Consider the following 27,896-nt stretch of genomic DNA (forward strand, 5'->3'; position numbering starts at 1 on the left):
TGAGGGGTACAAAATGAGGGGCGAGCCTGCGGTGGCAGAGGCCGGCGTAACGTTGCACCAGCCTGAGGCGCACCATGTGTTCTCCCAGGGACGTTGTCCCTGGATCACGGGACCCTGGCAGTGGCGGGCTGCACAGGCTCCCGGGTGGGGAGGTGTGGATAGTGACCTGTGCTCGCACACAGGCTTCTTGGTGGCTGCAGCAGCAGTGTTAGTGTCTCATCCCCATCTCTGGGGTCCGCGCTGATAGCTGCGGCTTGAGCCCATCTCTGGAGCTCGTTTAGGTGTTTCTCTGAATCCCCTCTCCTCGCGCACCCTGAAACAATAATGGTCTCTTGCCTCTTAGGCAGGTCCAGACTTTTTCCTAGACTCCCTCCTGGCTAGCTGTGGTGCACTAGCCCCCTTCAGGCTGTGTTCATGCAGCCAACCCCAGTCCTCTCCCTGGGATCTGACCTCCGAAGCCCGAGCCTCAGCGCCCAGCGCTCACCTGCCCCGGCAGCTGAACAGGGAAGCCTGTCAGGCTGGTGAGTGCCGGTCGGCACCCATCCTCTGTGGGGGAATCTCTCCGCTTTGCCCTCTGCACCCCTGTTGCTGTGCTCTCCTCTGTGGCTCCGAAGCTTCCCCCCCCGCTACCCTCCGTCTCCGCCATTGAAGGGGCTTTCTAGTGTGTGGAAACTTTTCCTCCTCCACAGCTCCCTTCCAGAGGTGCAGGTCCCATCCCTATTCTTTTGTCTCTGTTTTTTCTTTTTTCTTTTGCCCTACCTAGGTACATGGGGAGTTTCTTGCCTTTTGGGAAGTCTGAGGTCTTCTGCCAGCGTTCAGTAGGTGTTCTGTTGGAGCTGTTCCACATGTAGATGTAGTTTTGATGTATTTGTGGGGAGGAAGGTGATCTCCCATGTTTTACTCCTCCCCCATCTTGAAGGCGCCCCCCCTTTCATTGTTATTTAACTATTATTATCATTAAAGTTTTTTCGAATTCTTGTGATATCTTCTTTGACCCATGATTATTTAGAAGTCTGGTCTTTTAGAAGTATGGGGGTTTTCTATATAGTTCATTGATTTCTCACTTAATTCCATTATGATTCAAATACACTATGTATGATTTCAGTCCTTTGAAATTTACTAAAAATTATTTTATGCCACAACATGGCTTATTTATCTTGATGAGAGTTCCATTTATACTTTTAAAAATATTGTTCAATTGTAGTGTTACTCTAAGTGTCACTTAGGATCATTGATGGTATTGTTTAAATCTTGACTCTGTCTGATTTCTTTCTATTTGTTATACCAGTCACAGAGAGGAGGGTTAAAATCTCTTAAAATTTCTTAACTGTGACTTTGGATTTGTTTGTTTTTCCTTTTAGTCCTGTCAGTTTTTGCTTCATGTATTTTTTTGTGTGTGTGTGGTACATGGGCCTCTCACTGCTGTGGCCTCTCGCACTGCGGAGCACAGGCTTTGGACGCGTAGGCTCAGCGGCCATGGCTCACAGGCCTAGCTGCTCCGCGGCATGTGGGATCTTCCCGGACCGGGGCACGAACCCGTGTCCCCTACATTGGCAGGCGGACTCTCAACCACTGTGCCACCAGGGAAGCCCCTGCTTCATGTATTTTGAATCTCTGTTATTAAGTGGTGCACATTTAAATTGTCCTGCTGATGAAGTGACCCTTTTTATAAAATGTGTCTCATATAAACATCACCATATATTCTTATTTCACAGGTGGCATGGTATATTTACTTTTACCATCCTTTTACTTTTGGTCTACCTGCATCTTTAAATTTAAAATGTGTCTCTTGTGGATACCTTTCTATGTCTTACTTAATCTAACAATCATTGTCTTTTCTTTTTTTTTTAATATATTTATTTATTTTTGGCTGGGTTGGGTCTTCGTTTCTGTGCGAGGGCTTTCTCTAGTTGTGGTAAGCAGGGGCCACTCTTCATCACAGTGCGCGGGCCTGTCACTGTCGTGGCCTCTCTTGTTATGGAGCATAGGCTCCAGACGCGCATGCTCAGTAGTTGTGGCTCATGGGCCCAGTTGCTCCACGGCATGTGGGATCTTCCCAGACTAGGGCTCGAACCCATATCCCCTGCATTGGCAGGCAGATTCTCAACCACTGCGCCACCAGGGAAGCCCAACAATCATTGCCTTTTAATTGGAGTATTTAGTTCCTTTATAATTAATGTAGTTCTTAATAATCATTGGGTTTGGGTTACCATTTTTCTATTTCTTTTTTGTCTGTGCTATCTGGTTTTTGTTCCTCTGTTCCTGATTTTCTGACTTCTTTAGATTAATCGAATATATTTATATTTGAATCCACTCTGTTTACTCTCTTGAATTTGTAGCAGTATCACTTAGTATTATTTTCTCAGTGAGTGTTCTCGTGATTACAGTGTATATCCCCTATCATCATCTTCTACTTAGAATGTTACTTAAATTGTAATATTTTACAACTTCATGTGAAATATAGGAACTTTACAACACTATAATTCCATTCACCTACCTCTGTCGTTTGTGCTAGTGTTTTCATATATTTTATTTATAAATATGTATAAACCCCCAAATGTTATTTTTTGCTTTAGACTTTGAGGTTTTTAAAATTATTTTAAAGAATTGAAAAGTAATGTTTTGTATTTACCTACCTTTTTTTCCATTTCTGCTCTTCTTTTCCTGTAGACATTTGTCCAGTTGTTTTAGCACCATAAGTTGAAGATACTTTTCTTTCTTCATTGATTTACCTTGGTTTCTTTGTTGAAAATCAAGTGATAAGGTATATGTGTGTCTAACTTCTGGTCTTCTCTAAGCCAGTTCAGTGACTTCATTTCAGATAATGTTTTTCAGTTTCATAACTTCGATTTTAAACTCTTTATCTGATAAGTCCAGTATCTGGTTTATATGTAGTTTTGCTTGTGTTAACTTTAAAGTCTTGATTATGGGTCAGTTTTTCCTACTTCTTTGCATGTCTCATGTTTTTTTAGTTGGATGCTGGATATTGTATATAAAATAATACTAGAGTGTGATATAGATAATATTTTCCTTATGAAAGACTCACCCTTTTCTTTCTCTGGTTGCTAAGTTGGGGATCTAATCTCTTCCATATATTAGGAGTTGAGTTGAATAGGTGATAATTTAATTCTTAACATCAAATCACCTCAGGTTTTAAGGAGGGGCAGTCCCCTACCTCAGCAGGTCTTTCAGATATGAGTATGGTGAGACTGTAGGATCTCTCACTGCTTTGCAGCCTTTGCCTGAAACTTCCTGTGCTACCATGTACTACTCAGCTAAAGACATGAGGGTTAGAATTGGCTAATGAAGAAGACTGTATCTGTGGTTGGGCTTCTCAGATTTCAGTTGCCAGCGTGTGGCCATTAAAATTTCAGCTGGTTTCTCCTTTGGCAAGTACAATCCTACATGTGTTTGTGTCCTAACTTGGCAGATACTCCCAGCAATGAAAATGGTTACCACTCTCTACTTAAATAGGAAGAGCTCATCCTTCTCTAAACTACTTCACTTAGACTTAAATGGATCCACAGTTTTTGGGTCACTTTTTGGTAAAAAAAATATAATTTTTTTTAGTGTTTCTGATATTTTCTTATTGTAGGAGCAAGGTTTTTTCCAACAGTCTTCTACATTCTAGCCATAAGGGGAACCCTGTAGAAGGTACAAATAAAAACACAAGAAGAGCAACTGTATTCTCATTATGAACATAACTCATGCTTGTAGAAAATTTGGAAATACATAGAACATAATAAAGAAACATGAAGGAAGTGTGTATTTTTAAAGTGGAATTGACATAGTACCTATTTCTTTTATTTTTGCTTAATCTCACATTTTTACCATTCTATGTCAAAAGTTAAACAGTATTTTACAGGTTAAAATTATAATGCAGCATTTTGAATTATGCAACAAGTGGATGTTCATTATAAAAAATAAACAGGTAAAACAAGAAACTTTAAACATTATATGTAATTCATAAAAAACAGTACTGCAATGAACATCATAGAAAGATAGGTAGAAAGTGACAGAGGAATTTGCACCTAGGATCTCAGATTCTAGAAATTCTGTTCTTAACTACTGCACTAGACTTCCTCTGGCTCGTTTCAGATAACATGGGGAGAAATGCCTGCTTTTGCAATATATTGCTGAGGTAAGACTTGTTTGGTGATTAGGTAGGGATATGGTTGAAGGAATAATCCATCATGATTCTCAGTTTTTTGAAGGGTTTGTGAGTGCGATTGGTCTGTGTATTCAGTAAATGAGATTCTTTTTTTTTTTTTAATGTATTTATTCATTTATTTATTTTTGGCTGTGTTGGGTCTTCGTTTCTGTGCGAGGGCTTTCTCTAGTTGTGGCAAGTGGGGGCTACTCTTCATCGCGGTGCACAGGCCTCTCACTGTCACGGCCTCTCTTGCTGTGGAGCACAGGCTCCAGACGCACAGAGCTCAGTATTTGTGGCTCACGGGCCCAGTTGCTCCGTGGCATGTGGGATCTTCCCAGACCAGGGCTCGAACCCGTGTCCCCTGCATTGGCAGGCAGACTCTCAACCACTGCGCCACCAGGGAAGCCCCAAATGAGATTCTTTCAAAGCATATGTTTAAGCCTTTTTTGGTATAAAAACAAAATCGTAGATAATTTTAGTTCTTCAGGATTATCTCTGTAATATGAATGCAAAGAAGATAATAAAACTAAATGATTTTAAGGCCTTTAACTTTCCTGTCCTTCCATATATGCCTTTTGAAAGAATAAGTCTATTTTTATTTTCTTATTTGAATGATAGTAACTTATGGTTAGTTAACACACTGAAACTTATAAAAGTAAAATATACATTTCTTTGCCGTTAATTTTGCTCAAGAAATTCAAAGTAATTTTAATATTTCTCAAAAAGTTATAGATGCTAAGCATGTAACTTATCTCATACCAAAATGAATTCCATTTAGAGAAAATGCTTAAATTAAAAAATGAGACTCTAATTTCTAGGACATGGCATTGAAGAATTTTTAAAATAATCTGAGCAAGAACTATGCAACATATAAAACCATAGAAGAAAAGGTTGATAAATTTGAATATATAAAATTTAAAATGTTACCACTGCACACCTGTTAGAATGATCAAAATCTGAATTCTGGCAAGGATGTGGAGCAACAAGATCATTGCTGATGGGAATGCAAAATGAATGGTACAGCCACTTTGGAAGACAGATTGGCAGACTCTTACAAAACTAAACATACTCTTACCATGTGATCAGCAGTCATGCTCTTTAGTATTCACCTAAAAGAGTTGAAAATTTATGTACACACAGAAACTTGCACATGGGTGTTTTTAGTGGCTTTATTCATAATTGCCAAAATTTGGAAGTGACCAAGATGTCCTTCAGTAAGTGAATGAATAAATAAACTGTGGCATATCCAGACAATGGAATGTTATTCAGTGCTAAAATGAAAACTGCTAAATAAAGGCATGAAAATACATGGAACATTAAATGCATATTACAAGTCAAAGAAGCCAATCTGAGAAGGCTACATACTTTATGATTCCAGCTATGTGATGTTCTGGAAAAGGCACAAACAACTATAGAGACAGTAAAAAGATCAGTGATTGCTAGGGGCTAGAGGGCAGGGAGGGATGAACAGGTAAGCACAGAAGATTTTTAGGGAAGTGTAACTATTTGGTATGAAACTACAATAGTGAATACATGTCATTATACATTTGTCAAAATTTGTAGAAAGTACAGAACCAAGGATGAACCCTAATGTAAATTAAGGGCTTCGAGTGATAATGATGTCTGTGTAGGTTCCTCAGTTACAATAAATTTACGTTGTGGCACGCGACTCTGATGGCAGGCGAGGTTATACATGTATGTGTACATGGGTATATGGGAACTCTTGTAAATTATGCTCAATTTTGCTGTGAACCTAAAACTCTAAAAAATAATGTTATAAAAATTTTTTTTTAACCTTGAAAGACCTACCAAAGCAAACCAAAAATCTTGGGGAAATGTTTGTAAATGTATGACAAGCCTAATAACTGATTTCTAAATTTAAAACTTACAAATAAAGAGGAAAAAGACAGTAGTTAATAGAAAAGGGACATAAAGAACATGAGTGCACTATTTATAGCAAAATAAAAATAAGTAAAATTTTTAAATATCAGAGTTGCCCCATTTAAACCTTTCAAATTGTTAATGTCAGAAGGTAGTGACATGGCATGAAGAAATGCTCATAAACTGTTGGTGGGTCTAAACATTTTGGGAGGGTACTTTGGTACTTAAAAAAGTTTAACCTCACATTCCTTTTGATCTAACATTTCCTTGTTGAAAAAATGTATCCTACAAATATCTGCGAACTTGTATGCAAGGTTATGTGCACAAGGATTTCTCTAGATGTTTTAGCTGCAAGTAATAGAAACTAGCTTTAAATAGTGAGATCATTACTTCTCATAACTGGAAGTTCCAGACTTCAGTAGAAGCATGTATATACGAATAACTAATAGGTTAACCATCATTTAACCTGGCTCTGTTTAAGAAAAAAGTTTCTAAAAACTTCTGTTAGCTAATAAATTTTTAGCTTAATTTAACTTCTAAAAATTTTATATATGATTTTAATCGGATTTCCTTTTCATAATATATAGTTCTAACTTTTTTTTTTTTTTTTTTTTTTTTTTGCGATATGCGGGCCTCTCACTGTTGTGGCCTCTTCCGTTGCGGAGCACAGGCTCCGGATGCGCAGGCTCAGTGGCCATGACTCACGGGCCCAGCCGCTCCGCGGCATGTGGGATCTTCCCGGACCGGGGCACGAACCCGTGTCCCCTGCATCGGCAGGCGGACTCTCAACCACTGCGCCACCAGGGAAGCCCTATAGTTCTAACTTTTATCACATCTGACTGGACTCCTCTTAGTCTAAATTAATGAACTGTGACTCTACTAGTCACTTCTTATAAGTATTTAATAGAGGGAGTAAACAGTTAAAAGATGAAAAATTGGGCAGTTTCCTCCATTTCTAATAGTGGCTTTGTTTATTTTATCTCAGCTTCAGGAAACAGCAGTGAGTTTTAGTTCATTGTTCTAAATATATTTTGACCTTTCATAGCTGTACCTGTTGTGACTTGCCAACAGATTTTTCAAACTGAAGAATAAAAAAAGAACATAAGAACTTTGTTATGGAAGCCTGTTCTGTCTTCTCAAAAATCATTATCACCTGTTCTTTATTTTTGATTCATTTGTTTATGTGTAAATTGCTGTTTCACCTGTGTTGCCTGGTATTTTAGGTCATGGTTATAGTGTGGAGAGGGGAGAGGTCCACAGGGGGCATCTGACCTTATTCTACATCTATGCCATCGCTATATCTTTAAAGCTTGGGGGCTGTAAGTCATGCTTTTTTGGGTAACATTTTCAAAATATGTAGAGAATAATGATAAGAAAACAAAATTTTTCCTACAATTATAATATTATTTAACAACAGTTTACATCAAATATGTTTTAAAATTTAGTTGCATGAAATTGAGTGAAGTAATCTCAGTCACTGTTTTTCTTGTGTCTGTGGTTCTTCCTTCTTTTTCTTATTTTATGTGTTTGTGCCCCCTCCTCCCTTATTTTCTTGATTAGATTTTAGCAAGTTTACCTAAAACTGGAAGAAATGAATACTTTCTAATAAATATAATTTACTGAAACTGACTCCAGGAAATAGAGCTGTCTGAACAGTCAACCTTCATATAAGAAATAGAGAAGTGTCTTAGAATAAACCCTAGAAAATTTTTAACTGCAAAGAATTTCACATGGGAATTCTACTGAAATATTAAAGAATGTGTTATTCCAATGCTAAGTAGTTTAAATAAACTGTTACAGAGCATAGAAAAGACTTAAATCTTCTAGCTTGTCTTTGTGAGACAGTGTAACATTTGTGCTTGCAACATAAATCTGCAGACCAGTATTGCGTACGATTATTGATGCAGAATTCCTAAATAAAGAATTTTCTCTCTCTCATCCTCACAGGCAGCATCATACTTAATGGGCAAATACTAGAAGTAGTTCCTTAAAGTTAAGAGTAGCCAAGAATTTCTGGTATCACCACTGTTTTATCAAAATGTGACATACCCCAAAATGATTGGTAAATTATATCACATAAAAGTTTTTTTTAATACTGCTTAGTCAAAATTGGGATGAAGAATCATAAGCCAGATGACCAAATATTTACATCCCATATCATGAAAGGACTAATATCACTAAAACATAAAGAGCCTTCTGTAAATCAGTGAGAAAAGTGATCAACACCACAATAGAAAATTGAGCAAAAGAAAAGAACAGACTATTCACAGGAAGGAAATAAAGTATAAACAAGTATTCAACTGCTCAATGTCATTTATAAGAGAGATACAAATTAAAACTATACTTGTTAAGACCTTGTTCTTATCAACAATAGCACATGAGCCTCCCCTATTTATGTTGTTGCTGGGAATGTAAACTGGTACAACCTCTATAGATGACAATTTTGGCAAAATTTATCAAATTACAGATGGACAGCCGTTTGATTTGGCAGTTTCTCTTTTAGAGCCTACCCTTAAGATACAATTGAGAATATACATAGTGTGCGAGATTAGTTATTGGAATCTTGGTTCTTAAAGCAAAAGATTGAAGATAACCTGAATATCCATCAATATGGGATCATAATATTCCATAATGTAATGTTATGCAGCTAATAGATGAATGGATGGATGGATGGATAAATAGATACATAAGTAAAAGGGAAACATATCAACATCTCTGATAGAATAAGTAATATAAAAGCAAAGTTCAGAACTGTGTTACCATTTGTACATAAAAAGCAGGAGGCACAGAACACAATATATTATATGGTTTGAAGAATATTTCTGGAAAGGTACACAAAGAACTGGCAACATTGGATGCCTTTGGAAGAGGGTAGCTTGAAGCCAGGACTTTTTTGTATCTTTTATCTATTGAAGCTTCCAAAATTAAACTTCCATTAAGCAGTTGTATATTTTGAATCCTTGGTATGTAAATTATCTGTGTATTATCTGTGACCATTCCAACCAGATACAATCAGTTTTATTATTTATTTGGTTAGAACTTATGGAAATACTTTTACAGCTGTTTTAAAATTGAATCTTTTGTTTCAGGATCTCCAGCAGAACTATCTCCTACTACTCTTTCCCCTGTTAATCATAGTTTGGGTAAGTTGCAAATACTTTTCCCCTACTGTTTTTATACCTTTTTAATTAAATGTCCTTTGTGGTAATTATTTTCCATATATATGAGAAAGAGATCCCAGCGAATAATCAAATGATTGTTCAACTTAGTGCTTTCTAAAAATGATACTGATAATGTGCCTCAATATTACTAAAACTCTTTTCTCCCGGCACATATAAGAAGTTAATAATCTTTTTATTCATGGAAATCATATTCATGAAAAATGTTCTTATATGGCTGGATTTTTATGTATATATTTAGTTTCTGATGTATTTTATAATAGCAGTTATTCATATGAGATGTGTGTATAAATATATATAGACATATATCACTCACATGTACATGTAGTATGGGAGATGATATATGTGATAGCTAATGTGTATATGTGTGTATACGGTCTGTAGTTTATTCTTGGTCTTCATTTTACCTCACTATTTCACAATTTCTTTTCAGTTTCTACACATTGGAATTTGTTCTACAAAATTGTCATTTTTTTTCCCATGATATTGCTTATGATGCATTTTAATCAAAATGACAGCACTTAAATACATGTGATCCTCATTTTCCCATGAAATATGTAGATTCTTTTGATTTATATTGTTTCCACTTGCATACTGTATTTTTTTTTTTTTGTATGTTTTATTACTTTCTGTTTCTTGTGTATATTTGGGTTTTCTATTTTTGTAACTAGGGTAACTCAGTGAGAATCTCATGTTAAAATAGACAAATGTCAAAAATATGTTGTATTTTGTATCCTATCATGACATCTTTTTTTCCCCTGTGGCTTTTGACTCATTAATCTTTGCTTCAGCTTTGTTCTACTCTGTCCTACCCCAAATTAACTTTATAATGCAAATTGACTGGGGCACAAGCAGGGTAAAACTACTGTTAGAATAAATGATCCACCATAAAGTCTAAGAAAGCTGTTTGAAGATTAGAATGACTTAATGAGATAGGGGAAATTTGAGAAATTGAAAATCTGGAGTGCTCTTTGGAATCTGGAGTTGGTGATGTAGATGTTAAGTCTGTTTCCTGGGCTGTTGCCGGTGTAGGCTGGCATAGAACATGTAAAGGTGATGATATTCAGTCTATTCTTGGCCTGAGGTGGCTTGAATTATTCACACACATTTCTTTTATGTGTTTGTTTTTTCTGCCCCAGATTTGCAGCCTGTTACTTACTCAGAACCTGCATTTTGGTGTTCAATAGCGTATTACGAATTAAACCAGAGGGTTGGAGAGACCTTCCATGCATCACAGCCCTCACTCACCGTAGACGGCTTCACAGATCCATCAAATTCAGAGAGGTTCTGCCTAGGTTTACTCTCTAACGTCAACAGAAATGCTACAGTAGAAATGACAAGAAGACATATAGGTAGGTTTTTTTCCCTTATGTGAAAAACCAATGCCATATACTCATAATGTGAGCATTATGTGGTTTACCACATCAAGAGATTGTGTGCAAAAAAGCCTGCCTTCTCTCTCGCACCTTAAGGGCAGTCATGTTGAAGTGCACAGCTTCACAGCTTTTAGTAGATCCTGGTGATCCTTCTGTCTGTGAACTTTTATCTTGAGCTTCTGTTAATTTGGCACCCTCGATACTGGGAAGTCCTTCAATAAATACGTGTTAAAATAACTTTACTCTGCTGAGCCTCTACCAGTCATAAAATTGTCATGTTCAGATTTTAGGGATGTAATTTTAACAAATCATGAGTTTTTTTTTCAGTTTGTTTACATCTCCTAGTTTTTTCCCCCTTTCAGTGAATTCATATGTTAGATCTGCACACTGTTAATCTGATGCAGGATATCTAAAACAAGAACGACCATTTAATTTGTTCAAAAATAATTCATAGAATCTCAAAATGTGGTAATCCCAGGCACCCTTTCAGCAAGTTGGTGAGGTAAAAACAATTTTCACAGTGGTACTAAGATGCTGTTTGCCATTTTCACTCTTGTTCTCTCTTGACTGTACAGTGAAGTATTCCAGAGGCTTACAAGGCTTACGATTTTGCAAGGAATTAAACGTAGACTCTGATGAGAATTCTATTGTCTTCTCTTAAGCCAGACATTAAGGATATTTGCAAAAATGTAAAACATTGCTACTCTTCTCACTAATTTTTTCTTTGGTTTGCAAAATAGTTATTTTTCACAAACTTGTTTATGTTAATATGTAGTGGGTTTATTATTTTGATTTTCAAATGAATTAATTTTTTTGAATCTCAGTTTTCACACATAATATGGTAAGTTTGCATAGATGTAATCCACATAAACAACAACTCTTTGGGTCGTCAGTAGTTTTTTGACAATGAGGTAAAAAATAGTTTGAGCGCCACAAAAATAACTAACATAGTTCTCATCACCTTAAAGTAACTTCTTTTGATAATAATTTGCTTCTGTTCATTTAATTAACCATCACCTCCTATGAGAAATAATGCTGATCACTAAAGAGTCAATGTGATATTGCAAAGTGCTAGTGACTTCAGAGGTCTGTTAGTTGGCTCCATGTGGAATTTCTCAAATCTTGCTTGATGTGTATATTTTATATCATCTTCCTAAGGTACTCAGGTATCTTATAGGTGAGGAAGGCCTCTGAATATCTGCCCTCTTTTCAGTAAAACAGTTCTGATTTTTCCATGTTCTAATTAGGGCTCTGCATAAACATTTAACAAAAGGTTTACCCTACCTTATTTACTTCTGTACAAAATTTTAGAGTGCTGTAATTATTGGATCATCTTTTTTTATTTTTGATTTCTAGTTTATTGGGTGCTTTTGATCAGAAACTATAGCCTGAAAAATCTCTACTTTTTGGACTTAATGTTTTCCTAATGGTCAAGTGAACAACTTTATTTTTTATATAAGTATTCTGTAGTCATTAAGAGAACTGGGCACCAGGTTCCATATTTATGTAGTAAATCTGGCTTGTTGGTTTTTATTAATTTTCTTTTGCTGCGTAACATATTACCACACATTTACCAGCCTAAAACCACACAAATTTACTGTGTCACAGTTTTTGTGGGTTAGGAGTCTCCTCAGGGTCTCACAAAGGGAAATCAAAGGGTCAGCTGGGCTGTGTTCTCATCTGAAGCTTGAGGTCCTTTTCCAAGCTCACAGGTGATTATTGCAGAGTTCACTTCCTTGAAGTTGTGGCACTGAGATCCTCATTTCCTGCAGACTGTAAGCTAGAGGCTGCTATCAGCAACTAGAGGCCACCTGCGTGGCCCCCTCCATCTTCACAGTCAGCAGTGAAGACTCTGTTGTGTTGAATTCCTGTTGCTCACACTTTGAATCACTTTCACCAGGGCCAGCCCAGTCCCTTTTAAGGGCTGTCACCTGATTAAGTCAGGCCCACCAAAGGTAGTCTTAGTTTCTTATGGTCAGTTGATTTGAGAACTTAATTACATCTGAAAAATCCCTTTAAGCAGTATGTAGATTAGTGTTTGATTGAATAATTGAGAAGATAAATACACCGGGGTGAGAATCTTAAGTGCTATCTTAGAATTCTGCTTTTCACAATTTTTTCTTTAATCCTTGTATTGCTAATATTTTATGTATATTTGATCTGCTCATATTTTATGTATATATTTGATCTGTCAAATTCTGAAAGGTATATTAAAATCTCCCAATATAATTTTTTCTTATCTAATTCTACTTATATAAATAGGGACCTAGTTGCCCCCATAATATATATAGTTATAAAAGGGGCAGATGACTCTGACCTCTTGATAATTTTTATTACCTTTTTTCTTAACCATAGTGGGCTCTTTAAAGAAATACTGTTTATTATAATGAAGGCATATTAATCCAGACATTAGTTAATTCCTTCAAATGAATTCTTTTATTTATTTAGAAATAACTGTAATTTGTATGAAATTCTTTATTTTGCTATCCATTCACTTTTCTGCGTTGCTGAAGTATTTTTGATAAGCACGTATTATCTTTACAAATCAATAAAATCATTTTTAAAAAATACTTGGAAAAATGTACAGTGGTATGTTTCAAAGTTAGATTTCAAAAAAGCATAGCTATGGAAAAAGTCATCAAAATACTTTATGTCATTTTACTATCCTCTGAGAAGACTCTTTGAAAGTCATGCTGAAATAGTAAATGTTGTAAAACTGATTCCATATATATTTTGTTTTAGGAAGAGGAGTGCGCTTATATTACATAGGTGGAGAAGTTTTTGCTGAGTGCCTAAGTGATAGTGCAATCTTTGTGCAGAGCCCCAATTGTAATCAGAGATACGGCTGGCACCCTGCAACAGTGTGTAAAATTCCACCAGGTATGGATACAACAATGTAAATAAACCTATTGTATTAGCTTGCTGAGTTTTTCTTTGCTATTACTTTTAGGAATCAGGAGATGATTTGCATGCTCATATTCTAAAGTCTGTAGCCCTTTTAAAATGATTTTCTAATAGTAATATTCTTTTTACATAATTTTTAAATCTTTTTCTCAATCGTAGGCTGTAACCTGAAGATCTTCAACAACCAGGAATTTGCTGCTCTTCTGGCTCAGTCTGTTAATCAGGGTTTTGAAGCCGTGTATCAGCTAACTAGAATGTGCACCATAAGAATGAGTTTTGTGAAAGGGTGGGGAGCAGAATACCGGTATGAAATACATATTCGGTTCTTAAATTTCCACAACGTAATTCTTTTTTCTTTCATTCTTTGTATCTTCTGAAGTTCATGTGTATTTATTTTCCTTGAGGTTTATAGAGTCAGCAGATCTTTATGTAAAATAACAAAAGAAAGTTGGAGGCCTCTGGATTCAAAACTGTTGCAAATTCCTGTGCTGGCATTATGGAACAAAGAATTAAAACGTGTATGGACGGGTACTGTAATAGAATGCAGAGTGTTAAATACCATAAATGGCATATTGGAAGGGTTATGTCAGTTCATGGAAGGAGAGATGTTTCCCTGGGGCTGGGGGAGGTAGTGATGACACAGGGTCTGGGTTCTGAAAGATGCCTAGGATTTCGGTAGTCACAGGTTTGTGGGGTGGGAAGTGATGATCCTGGCAGTAGAGTACAGTTCAGTTTGACTGGAGTATAGAAAGTAAAGAAGAATAAGGCTGGACAAATAAGTTGAGACAACTTCAGTATAAGGTTAAAAGGTGGAACTTCATTCAGTAATAGAAGGGAGTACTTGTTAGGTGCCAGGCACTGTGCTGTGTTTTAGGTGCAGTATCTCACGCCTTTCAACATGGCTAAGAATTACTGTTGCTGTCTTTATCCTTTCTTTATAAGGTTGCAATCTTTCTAAGGTAAAAAATGGTCCAGACTAATATTTATTTGGAAATAGGCTTAGAAAAGATTTGATAGTTTGCCCAAGGACACATTCTAAGTGGTAGAGACGGGACTTGAGGAAAGCTCTGCTTGACTCTTAACCTCTTCTCTAAGGATAGTAAGTAGCAGTTATGTAATTGAGTTTTACCAAAGCTAATCTGTCATCAAGGGGTAAGATAGATTACGCTATTGATAAATTAAACAGTTGATTGGATTCCACAGCAAAGACAGGGAATACTTCATCAGCGTATTAAAGAATGAAAGTATTAGTGAAATACTTAGTCTTTCTTCAGTTCACATTGCTTACTGTCTGAATGTCTGCTTAAGAAGATATTCATATAGAATGCTAATAGTACTCCTGTTTCATTCAGCAGTTTGGGCCCTTTTTCAGAATTTATTTCATTTCATTTGAACTTGATTCCCTGTATTAAGTTTTGTGAGGTGTATGACTTTTGTGATGGTGAGATTTCAGATCTACTGGTTTGAATACTTTTATAAATATATGTGTTATATATGTATATTCTAGAATGAAGACTTGTCACTATTTTTTCTAAGTTATGTTAGAAGAATTCACTTTTTGACTTTGCTGTAGCTCTCTTTTGTTTTAATCATTTCCCCTTTGAGATGTGATAACTTTAAAGAATGCTGAGGGTTTTTTTCCCTTTGATAAAAAATTATCAAATTGTTAATAAAATTAGATTTTATTGATATTAAATTAGATTGATAGTTGATATTAAAATTAGATTCAGATAGTACCATCTGATACCAGTTTATTAGGTCAGACTTTTTTTTCTCTTCAAAAGATCATAATGTTGAAGAACATGGTAGAAATTCAGTGGAATTAGATATGAATTGCATAGGTCAGGGAGAATTCCATGTATATCTGTGGGTCTCCTGTTAAGACCAGTTTTGATTGGTAGAGAGAGATACTGCCCTTCATGCACTGTGGACTCTGCTGTTCTTTAACCCAGAGCTAACTTAAAATCTATATGAGAAGCAGTAATATACAGTATGTTTTCATGGATAATGGAGTCAGGTACATCTACTTCGGATAATAAAGTAGTTTCCTTTAACATTTACAGATCAAAATAAATCAAATACCCATATATCTGTGAACTGTGGAACCTTTTATCCTTAATGACACTGGTGCGGAGGAGATAGATCTAATGGTTGGATTTCTAAAACTATCTTTTAGTTTCTTTACTGCCAGCTTGATTGCTTAGCGTAAAAATCAGGACATGGAGTAAGCAGGAAACATAGATGTGTAAAGAATTCATAGTTAATTGAGAAATATGTCTCAGTTAAGTGAATTAGTACTGAAACGAATAAACAGTTGGGGGACACATAATGTGTGTCTCAGACCCTGAGACAAGGGTTTGCATGCAAGAAGTTTATTCAGGAAATGGAGGGAGCACTGGTCAGGAAGGAGGAAGTAGGGAAGAGAGGTAGGGAGGAAAGGCAGCCAGTACCATTCTTAACCCATCTACTCTAGTGGGTGGGTCACTAGAGCTGTTCCCTTAGGAAAACTTTGGAAAACAGTAAAGAACACACAGAATTATCCCACCCAGAGGGAAGGGAAACTGGACCTTTAAATGCCAATTCCTGTGTCATTGCTTGAGGTCTATTCCTGGGGATGTTAATTTCCTGGCACTTCTGCTTTGCTATATATGTGGACGGAGCAGAGAAGTTCTCAGGCACAGAAATGCAGATGCCTACAATTGGAAATTGGCTAGACTAGAACACTGAAAATCTGAAGAGTATAGTGGGGCACTGACACCATCTGCTACAGAAAACCACATCCTTTGAAATACAGTTTTAAATTATATTGAGCATGTGTCACATGGAGGTGAAGAGTTGATAATGGCCTTTTCTCATGTTTGAAGGGCTGTCATGTCGAAGAAGCAAGCGGACTTACTGACTTATTGTATATAATAAATAAGAACTAAAATCAGTATGTGGAAGTGACAGGATGTCACTGAACAATTTGCGATTCCCAGAGGGTAGCTCATTTTGTTTGAAGTACTAAAGGTGTTTCTTAGTAAAAGCCTGCATGATTTTGCTAAAAGGGATGTTGGTTGTTGGCTTTGTCAGGGAAAGTTGAGCCCCAATTCTTAACATTCTGTGATAAGCTTGGGTCAGAATTCTCTTTTGTTTTGCTATACTTTAAATTTGAATCCTATTCCATTTGGACTTCATTTGCTATTTGAGTATCTTCTATTCTGTGGATGATTAATAAGTAGGGTGACTTTATATATTCTGGTTTGCTTGGGACAGTGCTGGTTTACGTCTCTTGCCCTGTCAGTGATTATTTATAGTGACTACATTCTCTCTTAAAGGTGTCCCATTTTGGACGGTAAATATAAGGTTACTCTACTAATTTTAATTTGAGGGGAAAACAGTGTTTTTTTTCTCTTTAAAAGAAAAAAAGTCACATAAGTACTTTGAGGATTAAACAGTTTTCAAAATAGTAGATATACAAACTTGATACTCTGTCAGAAAAGAATCTAGGTTTTAGTATATATTGATACAACCTTTTGATTTATCTAAATTCTTCCATAGCCATGTTATTCTTTTAATTTCATAATTATTTTCTTGCATTCTTTTAACAGAAGGCAGACAGTAACAAGCACTCCTTGCTGGATTGAACTTCATCTGAATGGACCTCTACAGTGGTTGGACAAAGTATTAACTCAGATGGGATCCCCTTCAGTGCGTTGCTCAAGCATGTCATAAAGCTTTGTCACCAGTCAAGTCCCATCAAAAGACTTAATGTACCAACTCTTCTGTCATAGTATTTGTGTGTGGTCCCCGTGGACTGTTTACTATCCAAAAATTCAAGAGAAAACAGCACTTGAGGTCTCATCAATTAAAGCACCTTGTGGAATCGGTTTCCTATGTTTGAATATTAGATGGGAAAATTAGTGTCTAGAAATACCCTCCCATAAAGGAGGAAGAGAAGATTTTAAAGACTTACTGATGTCTTGTTGGGCATAAAACTGAGTGTCCCAAAGGTTTATTAATAACAGTAGTAGTTATGTGTACAGGTAATGTATCATGATCCAGTATCACAGTATTGTGCTGTTTATATACATTTTTAGTTTGCATAAATTAGGTGTGTGTGTGCTGCTTCTTGATTTAGGCAAGCCTTTATAAAGTTACAGTACCTAATCTGTTATTCCCACTTCTTCGTTATTTTTGTGTGTCTTTTTTAATATATAATATATATCAAGATTTTCAAATTATCATTTAGAAGCAGATTTCCCTTGTAGAAAAACTAATTTTTCTGCCTTTTACCAAAAATAAACTCTTGGGGGAAGAAAAGTGGATTAACTTTTGAAATCCTTGACCTTAATGTGTTCAGTGGGTCTTAAGTATTCATTCTTTTTGTGTTTGTTTACTTACTGCTAAAACCTTATGGAAATTTTTCCAGACCTCTCCTCCATTTCCACTTTTGTCCTGATACCAAAACAGTGTAGCGTGACATCCATCACCAATAATGGTTGCACTGATACCGCCAGCACCAGTTAATTCTGGGGTATGGTAACAAATCATATGGAGTAAGTCCCTTTGTCTTACACCAGATTTCAGTTTCAGCAGATGATAATAGACTTGTGTAACCTAGCAGTCTTTTGATTTATCTTTACACCTCATAAAAAATGCACAGGTGGCAGTATAATTATTTTCAGGGATATGCTACAATTATTTCAATATATTTATCCTTTTTAAAAATTCAATCTATAGAGATAAACACTCTTTAAAAAGGTATTTTAAAATATTTCAGTAGCAAACCTAGTGCTCTTTGAGTTGTTTCATTTGATTTAGTTACCAGATTGTATTATGGAATGGACCTTTTGTAAATGTAATTGCTTCAGCAGAATACCTAGAAAAGTAATGCTGAGGTATGATCAGCAGGTAAAGGCCATCTGTTTTTAAGGTATGTTGTATTAAATTTATACAATCTATGTTATTTTACACAATTATGAATTCTGAATTTTAAAATTTGGGGGAGAAGCAGTTTAGCAAGTTTTTTAGCTTATAATTACCTACACTCTGAGCTGTTCTTAACTAATCCTGACTATGTGGTGACTATTAGAACCAACGATGCATTTTGCTCTACAGTGACAGGAGATGTCGGAAACTCTGTTGGAAGTCCACCCTGCAGCAGATAATCCTTATGTTTATTGTTAACTCGTTGCAGTTTAAACATTTCTTGTTTGCATCTCAGTAGAAATGGAAAGTAACCACTCCTGGTCCCCTTCTAGTAAGTTTTCATATTTTTAAAGACAGATTATCTTTGGTACTTGTTTTTTGAAACCATATTCACCTTTATCTACAGGTGTTATTTTCAATACTTTCAGCATTGGTTGTTTTCTATTAGATATTCCCCATTTTTCTATATTTGTGTATGCATGTATGTGTTTATGTAAACTTGGTATAGTAATTTTTTATTCATTCAACAAATATTTATTGTTCACCTGTTATGTGTGCCAGGAACTTTCTTAGCCTTTGGGTAAAGGTGAACAAGACAGATAAGGCCCTTGCCTTTGCTGAGATAGCAGTTTCTATAATGCTTAATTAGCTTATTTGTCTATGAAGGAGATAAAACAGGGTACTGTGATAAAGCATAGCAGGGGGAATGCTTCTGAAAGGTAGTGATGCTTGAGCTAACACTTCGGTGAGAAAGGAGCAAGCCTTGTGGAGAGAAAAATAGGCATTCTTGGCAAAGAAAATGGCATCAAATGCAAAGGCTTATTTTAAAGGAAACTCATAATTTACTAGGTGTTTATGCTTTATACAAAAACCTCTACACAGGTCCAAACTTGAGGATCAGATTGGTTCTACAGTTTATAATAGTTGAAGGTGGCCTTACTTTGTGATAGATTGCTTCATGTGTCATTCTCACTAATACTTCCTCTTCCTCAAATCCTTCCTGTAAAAAGTTTACACCAGGTCAATACCATTTAATTGAACAACCCTTTCTTCAGTTCTGCCTTGGGCAGATTTTCACCATTGTAGTGACTGGCTGCTTGCTTCCAGATGTCCTGCTGTCTGAAATGATTACTTCTGCAGCCCATCCTGTGGATAGAGTAAATGTCCCAGGTATTACCACAGTCAGACCTGTTGGAAATATGGAGACTCTGCCCTTTGGAAGTGTTTGCTTACTAGAGGACTTGTAGTGATGTTAGGGAACACTGTTCTTTGTCTGCTTGAAAGTGATAGAACATCCTGGCAGTTGCTCTTGCATTGATATGTTAAGCAGAGCAGTGCCATCTGTAGCATTTCAGTAGTGGGTCACATCTCTACAGTTCTGGTGGCATTCTTCTGTACAGTATGAAACTGGGACTCACCTCTTTGGAAGCGCCCATGTATTCAGCGGTTAGACCTGTCAAGCAGTTGACTTTGTGGTGGTGGTACATTTGTATGAGTGTGTTCAGTGGTCTTCCTTGCTTTTTAATGCGATGCTGGTTTTGCATTCTGTTTTGGCCACTGTGGCCTAATTTTTGCCGATTGTTTTTTCCCTTTATAGGGTTTGTTTTCATTCTTCTAAGTGATAAGATCTCTCTGTAGAATTTTGTCTTTATTTAGATTAGCAACATCATTTAGAATTTCTTCTACACAGTGCTGGTAATTTCCTCAGTTTAACAACATGAGAACTGAATGATCATGCTTTCTGTCACATTTCTAAGATGAATGGTGGTTTTCACAGTGGCTTACATACACCTTAGGGCTGGTTTAGGGAATTGGAGGCTGGTGACATTCCCACTGACTTTGGCCTGGCCAGTGGCAGCTTCATTTTTATTCTGTGTTGGAGTTCCACGTAGGAACTCCAATAGAATGATTTCTTTCTTAAAAAAGTTTTACTGCTTAAAAAAAAGTGTGACTTTCCTGACTAGATTTGAACTATACCAGTTAGTGTGCTAATTGTACATTATGATATACATTCGTTCAATAAACATTTATTGATGCCTGTGCTTTACCTACCCAGTGTGATAGATGTTGAGTAATAAAAAGATAACTGGGATTTGGTACTGACTCTCAAGCCATCTTAAGTCGTGTGGGGTTACTTTCTCTCTCAGGACCTGTCACTTTGCCAGAAGAAAATCTGCCTAATTTTTCTTGAAAGCTATATATTCTTACTCTGTATTCTTACTCTTATTCTGTATTCTAAGTATATATTTGCAAATTGTTAATATCTGGGGTTTTTTTAAACCTCACATCATATCTAGTTTTGCTTGGTTCATCTGTCCTTTAAACATTGCCAGATATTCTCCTTTGTTAAAATTATTTTATTGATAATTTCACTTTATTTGTGCCTTTATTGTCAGTTTCATCAAGACTAAGATTTTGAACTTGAAAAACAGTCTAGTCTCTTGCTAGTTGAAATCAAATAAAAGAGTATATATACCCAGTTGGTTTCTCTACCTCTTCCAAAAATTGCCCAAATATACCTTTAACATCTTTCTTTTTTTTAAATAACTAAATACTTTGAGCATTTACTCAATAATCAGTGCCCTCCTGGTCTGGTTGATGGTGGGAAGTAATGTAACGCAAGACAATCCTCACTGTACTTAGCATCTGTCTTTATGTACAGTCTTTACTTTCATAGCTAAACATTCCAGCTTCACAGTTTGCCACCTATCCACCATTCCCCAGTATCTCTTTAGATAACTAAGTAGACTGTGGACATAAGCAACCCGTGATCTTGTCTCTTACTCTGGTGCAACACATTGAGGTTTAGACATAACACATTATTGCCCATCTTCTTTCCTTCGTGAACTTTATTTTGCTAAGTCCTTTATATTCATCAACTGAATTTTATTCTTCCTTCCCTTCTCTTGACAACATGTATCCCTAGTGGTTTTGCTAGTTGCCCTCTTCCTTGCCAACCGTGTTGTATCTGCATACATCGGAATGTTTCTCTCCTTTGAACTTTACTAAAGACCAAAAAGGATGGTGCTGTTCAATCCCAGGGTCCTAATTTCTTCACCACGAAGGTTGACATTGTTGAGATTGGTCAGTCACTTAAATCTTACAAATGGCTCAGAAATTCTATCCAGTTAAATGTTTTTGTGATGATAGCGTACATCGTCAGATTCTGTTGTAAATTATGTTCAGGATTATGAACTTTTTCCGGTAGTTGCAGCCAATGATTTCCTCATAATACTAGCCCTGTTTCCACCTTGGGGCATATTGGGTTGTTGTATTTAGTACAATCAAGAGTAATAATGATAGTGTGTGGTGTCTAGAGGTTGTCAGAGTCCTATTGAATTCCTTTTATATCTTCCTTTTCAAGTTTTCATAAATATTTTGTCTGTTCAAGACTACCTTTTGTGTGTGGGGATTGAGGGACAAATTATCTCTTGGAGTGGAATTCCTATGTTTGAAACCTCAACCAGGAAATGTGAGCTATACTAGATATAGATAGCCTCATGATAGCTTTTATGATGAGAACTTGTCTAATGTGTTCATATAATTTCTTGAGTAGGAACTGTTTTATCTTGGATATTATAGGTGACTTTATATATAGCATAACTGCCTTAAATCTTTTTAGTAGGAAATAAATTATATAATGTGTATGTATGGATTTATATATACACTCACAGAAACATCTTAACAGTAGGGGTCATTTGCATACATTTTAACAGTGTTCAGTGATTCTATTGTTTAAATCTCATATCAGTAAAAAAATTGTTAAGTTTCTTGCAGACATTTTCCTTTCATGGACAGACCATCAGGGTAAATTTTTTATTCTGCCAGGGTCCTAATTTGGCAGTTCAGTTAATATGCCATTTTTAGGCAGCTTGACAATTAAGAATCATAACTGGAACATCAAAAAAGAAAAGCTCTGAGTGGTCTTTGGAAGGTACTTGCTTAAGGTTACCTTTTTTTTTTTTTTTTTAAATAATGTTAGGTTGTGTGTCCGCCACACCTGCTCTTTCCCCCGGCATAAGACTGCTGCTTAAGATACCCTGGGAAGCACCACTACCAAGTCAAGTTTTCCTGTATTGAAGGGTAGCCTCAAGATGACTTTCTTAGCTGTGCTCAACAGAAATGGATTTTCCAAAGTTCTTTGGGCCATTTCTGATTCACAGAGGATCTGACCAGAGTGTATTAGCCTGAGTTAACTTCAGTGTCAATTGGTTTGCTGCCATGAGATCCATAATAGACCCAAAATTTCACCATTGATTGAGATGTAAGGGCCCTTTGAAAGAATAGTACCACTGATGTTAGGAGTGAAGTGAGGATTCATTGACTCCACACAAAGGACTCTTAGATGTTTCTCCAACCAAATTTCCCCCCAAATTATATTCTTCTACCCTCTTTTAAAAAAAATAAATAAAAAAAAAAAAGCTCTTACTTTCTATAGAATTTCCAGTTTGCTCTTTTGGGTGGGGGGGTAGGGATTTACTTTCTCTTTCTAATTAAAGATGCTAATTTATTGAACCATGAAATCCGTAATATATTGATTTAAGGACAAAAGTGAGGGTTTAGAATTTTAAAAGTGCTTCACTATTACAGAGTTTTCATTTCACACTTGACTCTTCTTTCTCCCTGTGGCTTTAAAGCTTTTGGCGGTTTTGCAGCGTTAGTCACTAGGTAACTTGCCATATTTCTGGTTCTGTCAGTCCTACCGATTACAGTGCTGTGACATAAAGTTAGTTCTCAGCATTTGTCCGTAGGAATAGAAGTCTTACTGAAGCCTTTTTCTTCCAAAGAGATTTTCCTTTCTCAGTAAGTTCCTAAGAAAATACTTGTTTGTCACTCTCTTTATTCATGTTCTTGGATTGTTCAAACAGCAAAAAAAAATGTTGGTGAAAACGATTAGGGTCCTTTTCTGATGAATGTACGTACCTGCATTAAGAATGTAGTCATTTGTTGGTTTTATGTAACTAATATACACACATTAATTTTAATCAGGAGAAAGAATTATCACATACATAGCAAGTAGGTAACATGCATGGCTTTTACATTTTTAAAAAACACCCTATTTTTTGGCAAAATGTAGAACCCAAATGGTCATTTCTCAGACCAACTTTACCTCAGGCTTCATTTTTGCTGTTTTGACCCTGGCCTTTAAGGCATAAACATTTATATCTTTGTATTAGTGATAGTGAAACTGTGACACTAACCATTTCTATACAAGACAGCAAAACAAGAAAAACTATAAAGATTAAGATGAAAGCAGTTGTGTGGTTGTTGAGCTAGATCACAGCATTTTGTAGGCAAAATAAAAACATTCATATCTGAGAATTTTTTTTTTTTTTGGCCATCTTTTCCCAAGGCCAGACCTTCTGGTAGAGCACAGTTAAAAGTAACATAATTCTGGGCCTTTGTAATCTGAGGGAAATAGCCCCAGTTGGCAGTCTTCATGTTAATATATGAAACAAGAATGTAGGAAATAGTTGGCAAAGCGTGTTTTCACCTAAAAAGAAAATAATATGAAAAAATATAAAACTATTATTCATTTAGCTCTCAAAATCTCAAAAAGATACGGTAAAATGCTATATAACTGGACAAAACCAGAAGAACATATAGAGGATTTGTGGGAAAACAGGTTTTAAGGATGAAGTTTTATACACTGCTCAACAATTTGCTTACGTTCTACCAACTATTCTTAAAATTGACACTGTTAAATAAGATATTTCTAGGAACTAATGATTAGCAAATGTCCTAAAAATATTTTTAAGCCAGTTCCCTCGTAAGTAGCCCTATTTACTCTTGAAAATTCTTACCCTTTCTCTAGCGATAATAAGGGAGGAGTGAGTAGTGTTCTTAGGGTGACCAACTGCCCTGGTGTGCCTGGGACTGAGGCAGTCCCCTGGATGCAGGACTTTGAGTGCTAAACCCAGGAAGTCCCCAGGCACACCAAGGAGGAGCTGATAGCCTTAAGTGTTCTTGTGACTTACCCTCACCTTAAACATTGTAATAGTTGCGGTTAAATTCAGCTGCCCTATAGCATATGTGTCCTCCAGTCACTTACTATTGTGTATGGAATGTGAGATTTATACCAATAATAGCTAATGGCACCAACGTGGTAGTGAGACTAACACAGTAATCCAGGGAAGATAACTGGTGGTTTAATGAAACAGAAGAGGCAACTAGATAGCAAAGTTTTTCAGAACCTGTGTGTATATGTAAGTACAGATCATGTCTTTATGGGGTTAAATTTAAATTTTCACAGTAAAGGAAAACTGAGTAATGCTGTGGATTTCTTCTCTCTTGAGGGAAAATATGGCCTTTGATGCTCTATCCTCTACTACATTCCCCAGACTATCCTGCTCAAGAAGCCAGAATGTGGCATTATTATGTTTATTCTCAGTGAATGTTGTATTGAGATTATTAAATGCATCAGCCAATGGCAGGTGAAGGAATTGGGTGTCCTGATCCAGACTGAGCAGCACCCTAAGTTCTGATAGCCTCCTACCCCCCAGGTGCTTACCAGCTGCAACACCGACCACGGGAGGTGAGATTTTTCTAAGACGGCATTAATTTTGTAATGCAATATGATGGATGCAGAGTCTGTTATTGTTTCCCTGTGGTAGTCCTCAGACTGCATCCTCTGTGCACTGTGATGTAGATGGTAGATGTGTTCTTTGTAAGCTTTAATCCTATGATTGTCAAAATATGATGTGTTTCCTTTTTTTTTTTAATTAAACAGTGAGCTGAGGCTTTATTTCAGCTGGTTTTCAAGTTAAAATTGTGAAATACTGATTTCCTTCCCACCACCCACACCAAATATTTTAGTCTATTTAAAGTACAAAAAAAAAAAAAAAGTTAAGAAAACGTTGCTTAAATGTCCTGTGATTTCTGGTCAAATTTTATATATATTTGTGTGTGTCTGTGTATGTGCTTTCACTTTTTACCTTGTTGGCTCTCTACCTGTGTTAATAGTACTGTCACCATTGAAAGGTGAACATTTTTCCTAGCATTAAAAAGAAGCGATTTGAGTTGTTTACCATGTTATTATGGGACTAATTTTTAATCGTTTTCATTGATTTTGACTTAAACTGATCTTTTTTGAGAGGGGATTATATTTTGCTGACCACACTCTAAATTGTACAGAAACAAACAAAATTTGTTGTGTGTATTTTCACATAATGCAATTATGCTGTTGAGTGCATCTTTTTATTTTTTAAGTTTGGTGTTATATAAAAAGATTATCCCACTCCCCTGGCAGACAGATAACGCACTGCTTAGTATACACACACAAAACGCACCTCATAGTGCTAGTAGGTTAGGCATTTTAGTTTACTTCAGAGCTTGCCTGTACCAAATAATGATCTAATACACATGATCTGTGCTGTAAATGGACTAGAAAGTGAAATTCACATTTACCTTCAAAATGTACTCTTAGCAGAAACAGCAAATGGTATTCTTTTAAAGATTTCATTGAAAAATAATACATAAGGTGTACTCATAATTAATATCATGAAATAATTGAAAAACAAACTTTTTAGATCAACCAGACTTTCTTTGTGCCTCGCAGGAACTCAGTTCCTAGGATGAATCAATACTTCTCTCATTAGCAGACTGCTTTCATTAGACCATTTAAGACACCTACGTTAGGATGCAACAAAAGGGACCTCAAAATCTAAAATACACTATGCTGCTTGGCATTGAACAGCCCAGGGCCTAGCTTGATTTCATTAACAATTTTGTGTTGGTAGGAAACCTACTTGAACAAATCCTACTTAAATTGCTACACCATACAACTCTATAAACAATCTAAAAGGAGCCTTCCAGTATTGAACTGCAACATCACTTCAGTTGACAGGTGACTAGAAGAGATCCTTTTCCATCGTCACTTCACCCTGGGAACTTTCCTGCTTGTTACCCTGGTGTTAGTGACACTGGTTATCTGTGTCGGAAGATTTTTTATAGCAACCCCAGTGTCCATAATTGTGCATATTCAAGGGACTGAAGGGTAGGAGAGAAGTATTATTTGTATGTTTGGCCTTTCTCTCCAGTTGGCAAATCCTTTTTTCCCACTTGCTTCAAAAGAAATTGGAAGTCCTAGTGTGGGAAGCATGCCTATTAATATCACACAGATGTACTCCAGTGCCCTCGTTCTCAGCGTGAGGTGTGCCCAAGGACTAGGGTGAAGGTCATGTTCATCCGCTGCCCAAGAATATACTTGCACCATGCAGTTATCCAGCTTCTTTTTAACAGACTCATCCTTTTCATCAAAATAATACAAGATGAGCCCAACCTAAAAATTAAAAGTTTGCAAATGTAGGGATCTAAAAGAAAAAGTCAAAGGCATACATAAAAGCTGTTTGCTGCTGCAATGAATAGATATGAAAATACTTGTAGAATTGATCGGATGCTAGTTTGCACATAGACTTAATTACATTCTTAAAGCGGACCACACTAACTGAGGGCAAGAACATTGAATCAGACTTATGGGTAGCAAGTTCTGTGATAAGCCAACACGATCTTTAGGAAGCTATGAGAACAGAGTATGTTACTGTGCTCCAGTCCAAGCTACATGACCTTATTTGAGATAGGGATTTGCCATAGTTTTTATAATCTTCAATTTTTTTGTACCTGCTTTAATGCTGTGCAGCAATAAGTTTGTTTAAAAAGTTTAGAAAGTAGTTCAGGAAGGATAAGATCACAGAGGAAGGAGAAGTTGTTTCTGAACTGTGTGGTGCAGGACGAGGAAGGACAAGATACGATTTAAGCACAGTGTTCAAGGATGCATTGAATTTGGATAGATGGAGAGGACTTTTGGGGCCAGTCAAAATGAGGTCTTGGAACAGAACTTGTGGATCTGAACGTGCATGAAAGCTGGACAACTTTACTGAGCTGCTATGAATGGTGAGCAGAAAACTGACAACCACAAGCTAGGCAGGTGCTACTGTGAAGCCCACATCTAATAATAGCACCTAGATAGCCAGGAGGTAAAAGCCATACATAACTCTACACCTTGGGTCTTGTAATCTACACAGAGATTGTGCTACTGAGCTGGCTGGCTGGGGCAGAGGACATGAGAACACCAGCCATAACCCCAGCCAAGGATGGACTGCTGGTTTGGGGCGGGGGGAGTTTAAACATGTACATATATGTGTGTGTGTATTAAGTGAAATTTAACTTTCTTCTCACAGCTGGAGATGATTAATCTAGAGAACCCTCTGAAATTTTATGCAGAATTTTGTGTATTTGTAGACTTTTATGGTGAGAAGTAGCAATCATCAGAGAGGCCTTAACCACTGCCCAACAGTGATTCCATTGAGACCACCCATCTTGAACTTAAGCTAGAATTAACTGTTTTTAGATCTTGTTAAGGTTTTTTCCATGAGAGATCTTCTCTCTAAGCTATTTTAACTTGTTATTGGCAGTATTTGATCACACTATTTTAAACATAAATGCCATGTAAATAAGATAATATAACTGATGACCCACTTTTAAATGATTGCA

At 36.4% G+C, this 27,896-nt stretch overlaps 1 protein-coding gene across 7 annotated transcripts in view; it reads left to right on the forward strand.

The window, feature by feature from the left end:
* SMAD2 (SMAD family member 2) overlaps positions 1–25,429 on the forward strand; it is a 107,765-nt gene extending 82,336 nt beyond the window's left edge. For 6 of the 7 annotated variants that reach the window (XM_049697885.1, XM_049697882.1, XM_049697883.1 and 3 more), the window contains 5 exons: positions 9,124–9,177; positions 10,353–10,565; positions 13,332–13,469; positions 13,653–13,797; positions 17,084–25,429. In XM_049697885.1, the coding sequence (XP_049553842.1) occupies positions 9,124–9,177; positions 10,353–10,565; positions 13,332–13,469; positions 13,653–13,797; positions 17,084–17,207 (674 nt within the window). In that variant the 3' untranslated portion in view covers positions 17,208–25,429. The remainder of the gene's footprint in view (positions 1–9,123; positions 9,178–10,352; positions 10,566–13,331; positions 13,470–13,652; positions 13,798–17,083) is intronic. The other variant, XM_049697886.1, reaches the window with a different exon arrangement.
* Positions 25,430–27,896: the final 2,467 nt, after the last annotated feature.

The sequence above is a fragment of the Orcinus orca genome, chromosome 15 (genome assembly GCF_937001465.1).
Source record: "Orcinus orca chromosome 15, mOrcOrc1.1, whole genome shotgun sequence".
Lineage (NCBI taxonomy): Eukaryota > Metazoa > Chordata > Mammalia > Artiodactyla > Delphinidae > Orcinus > Orcinus orca.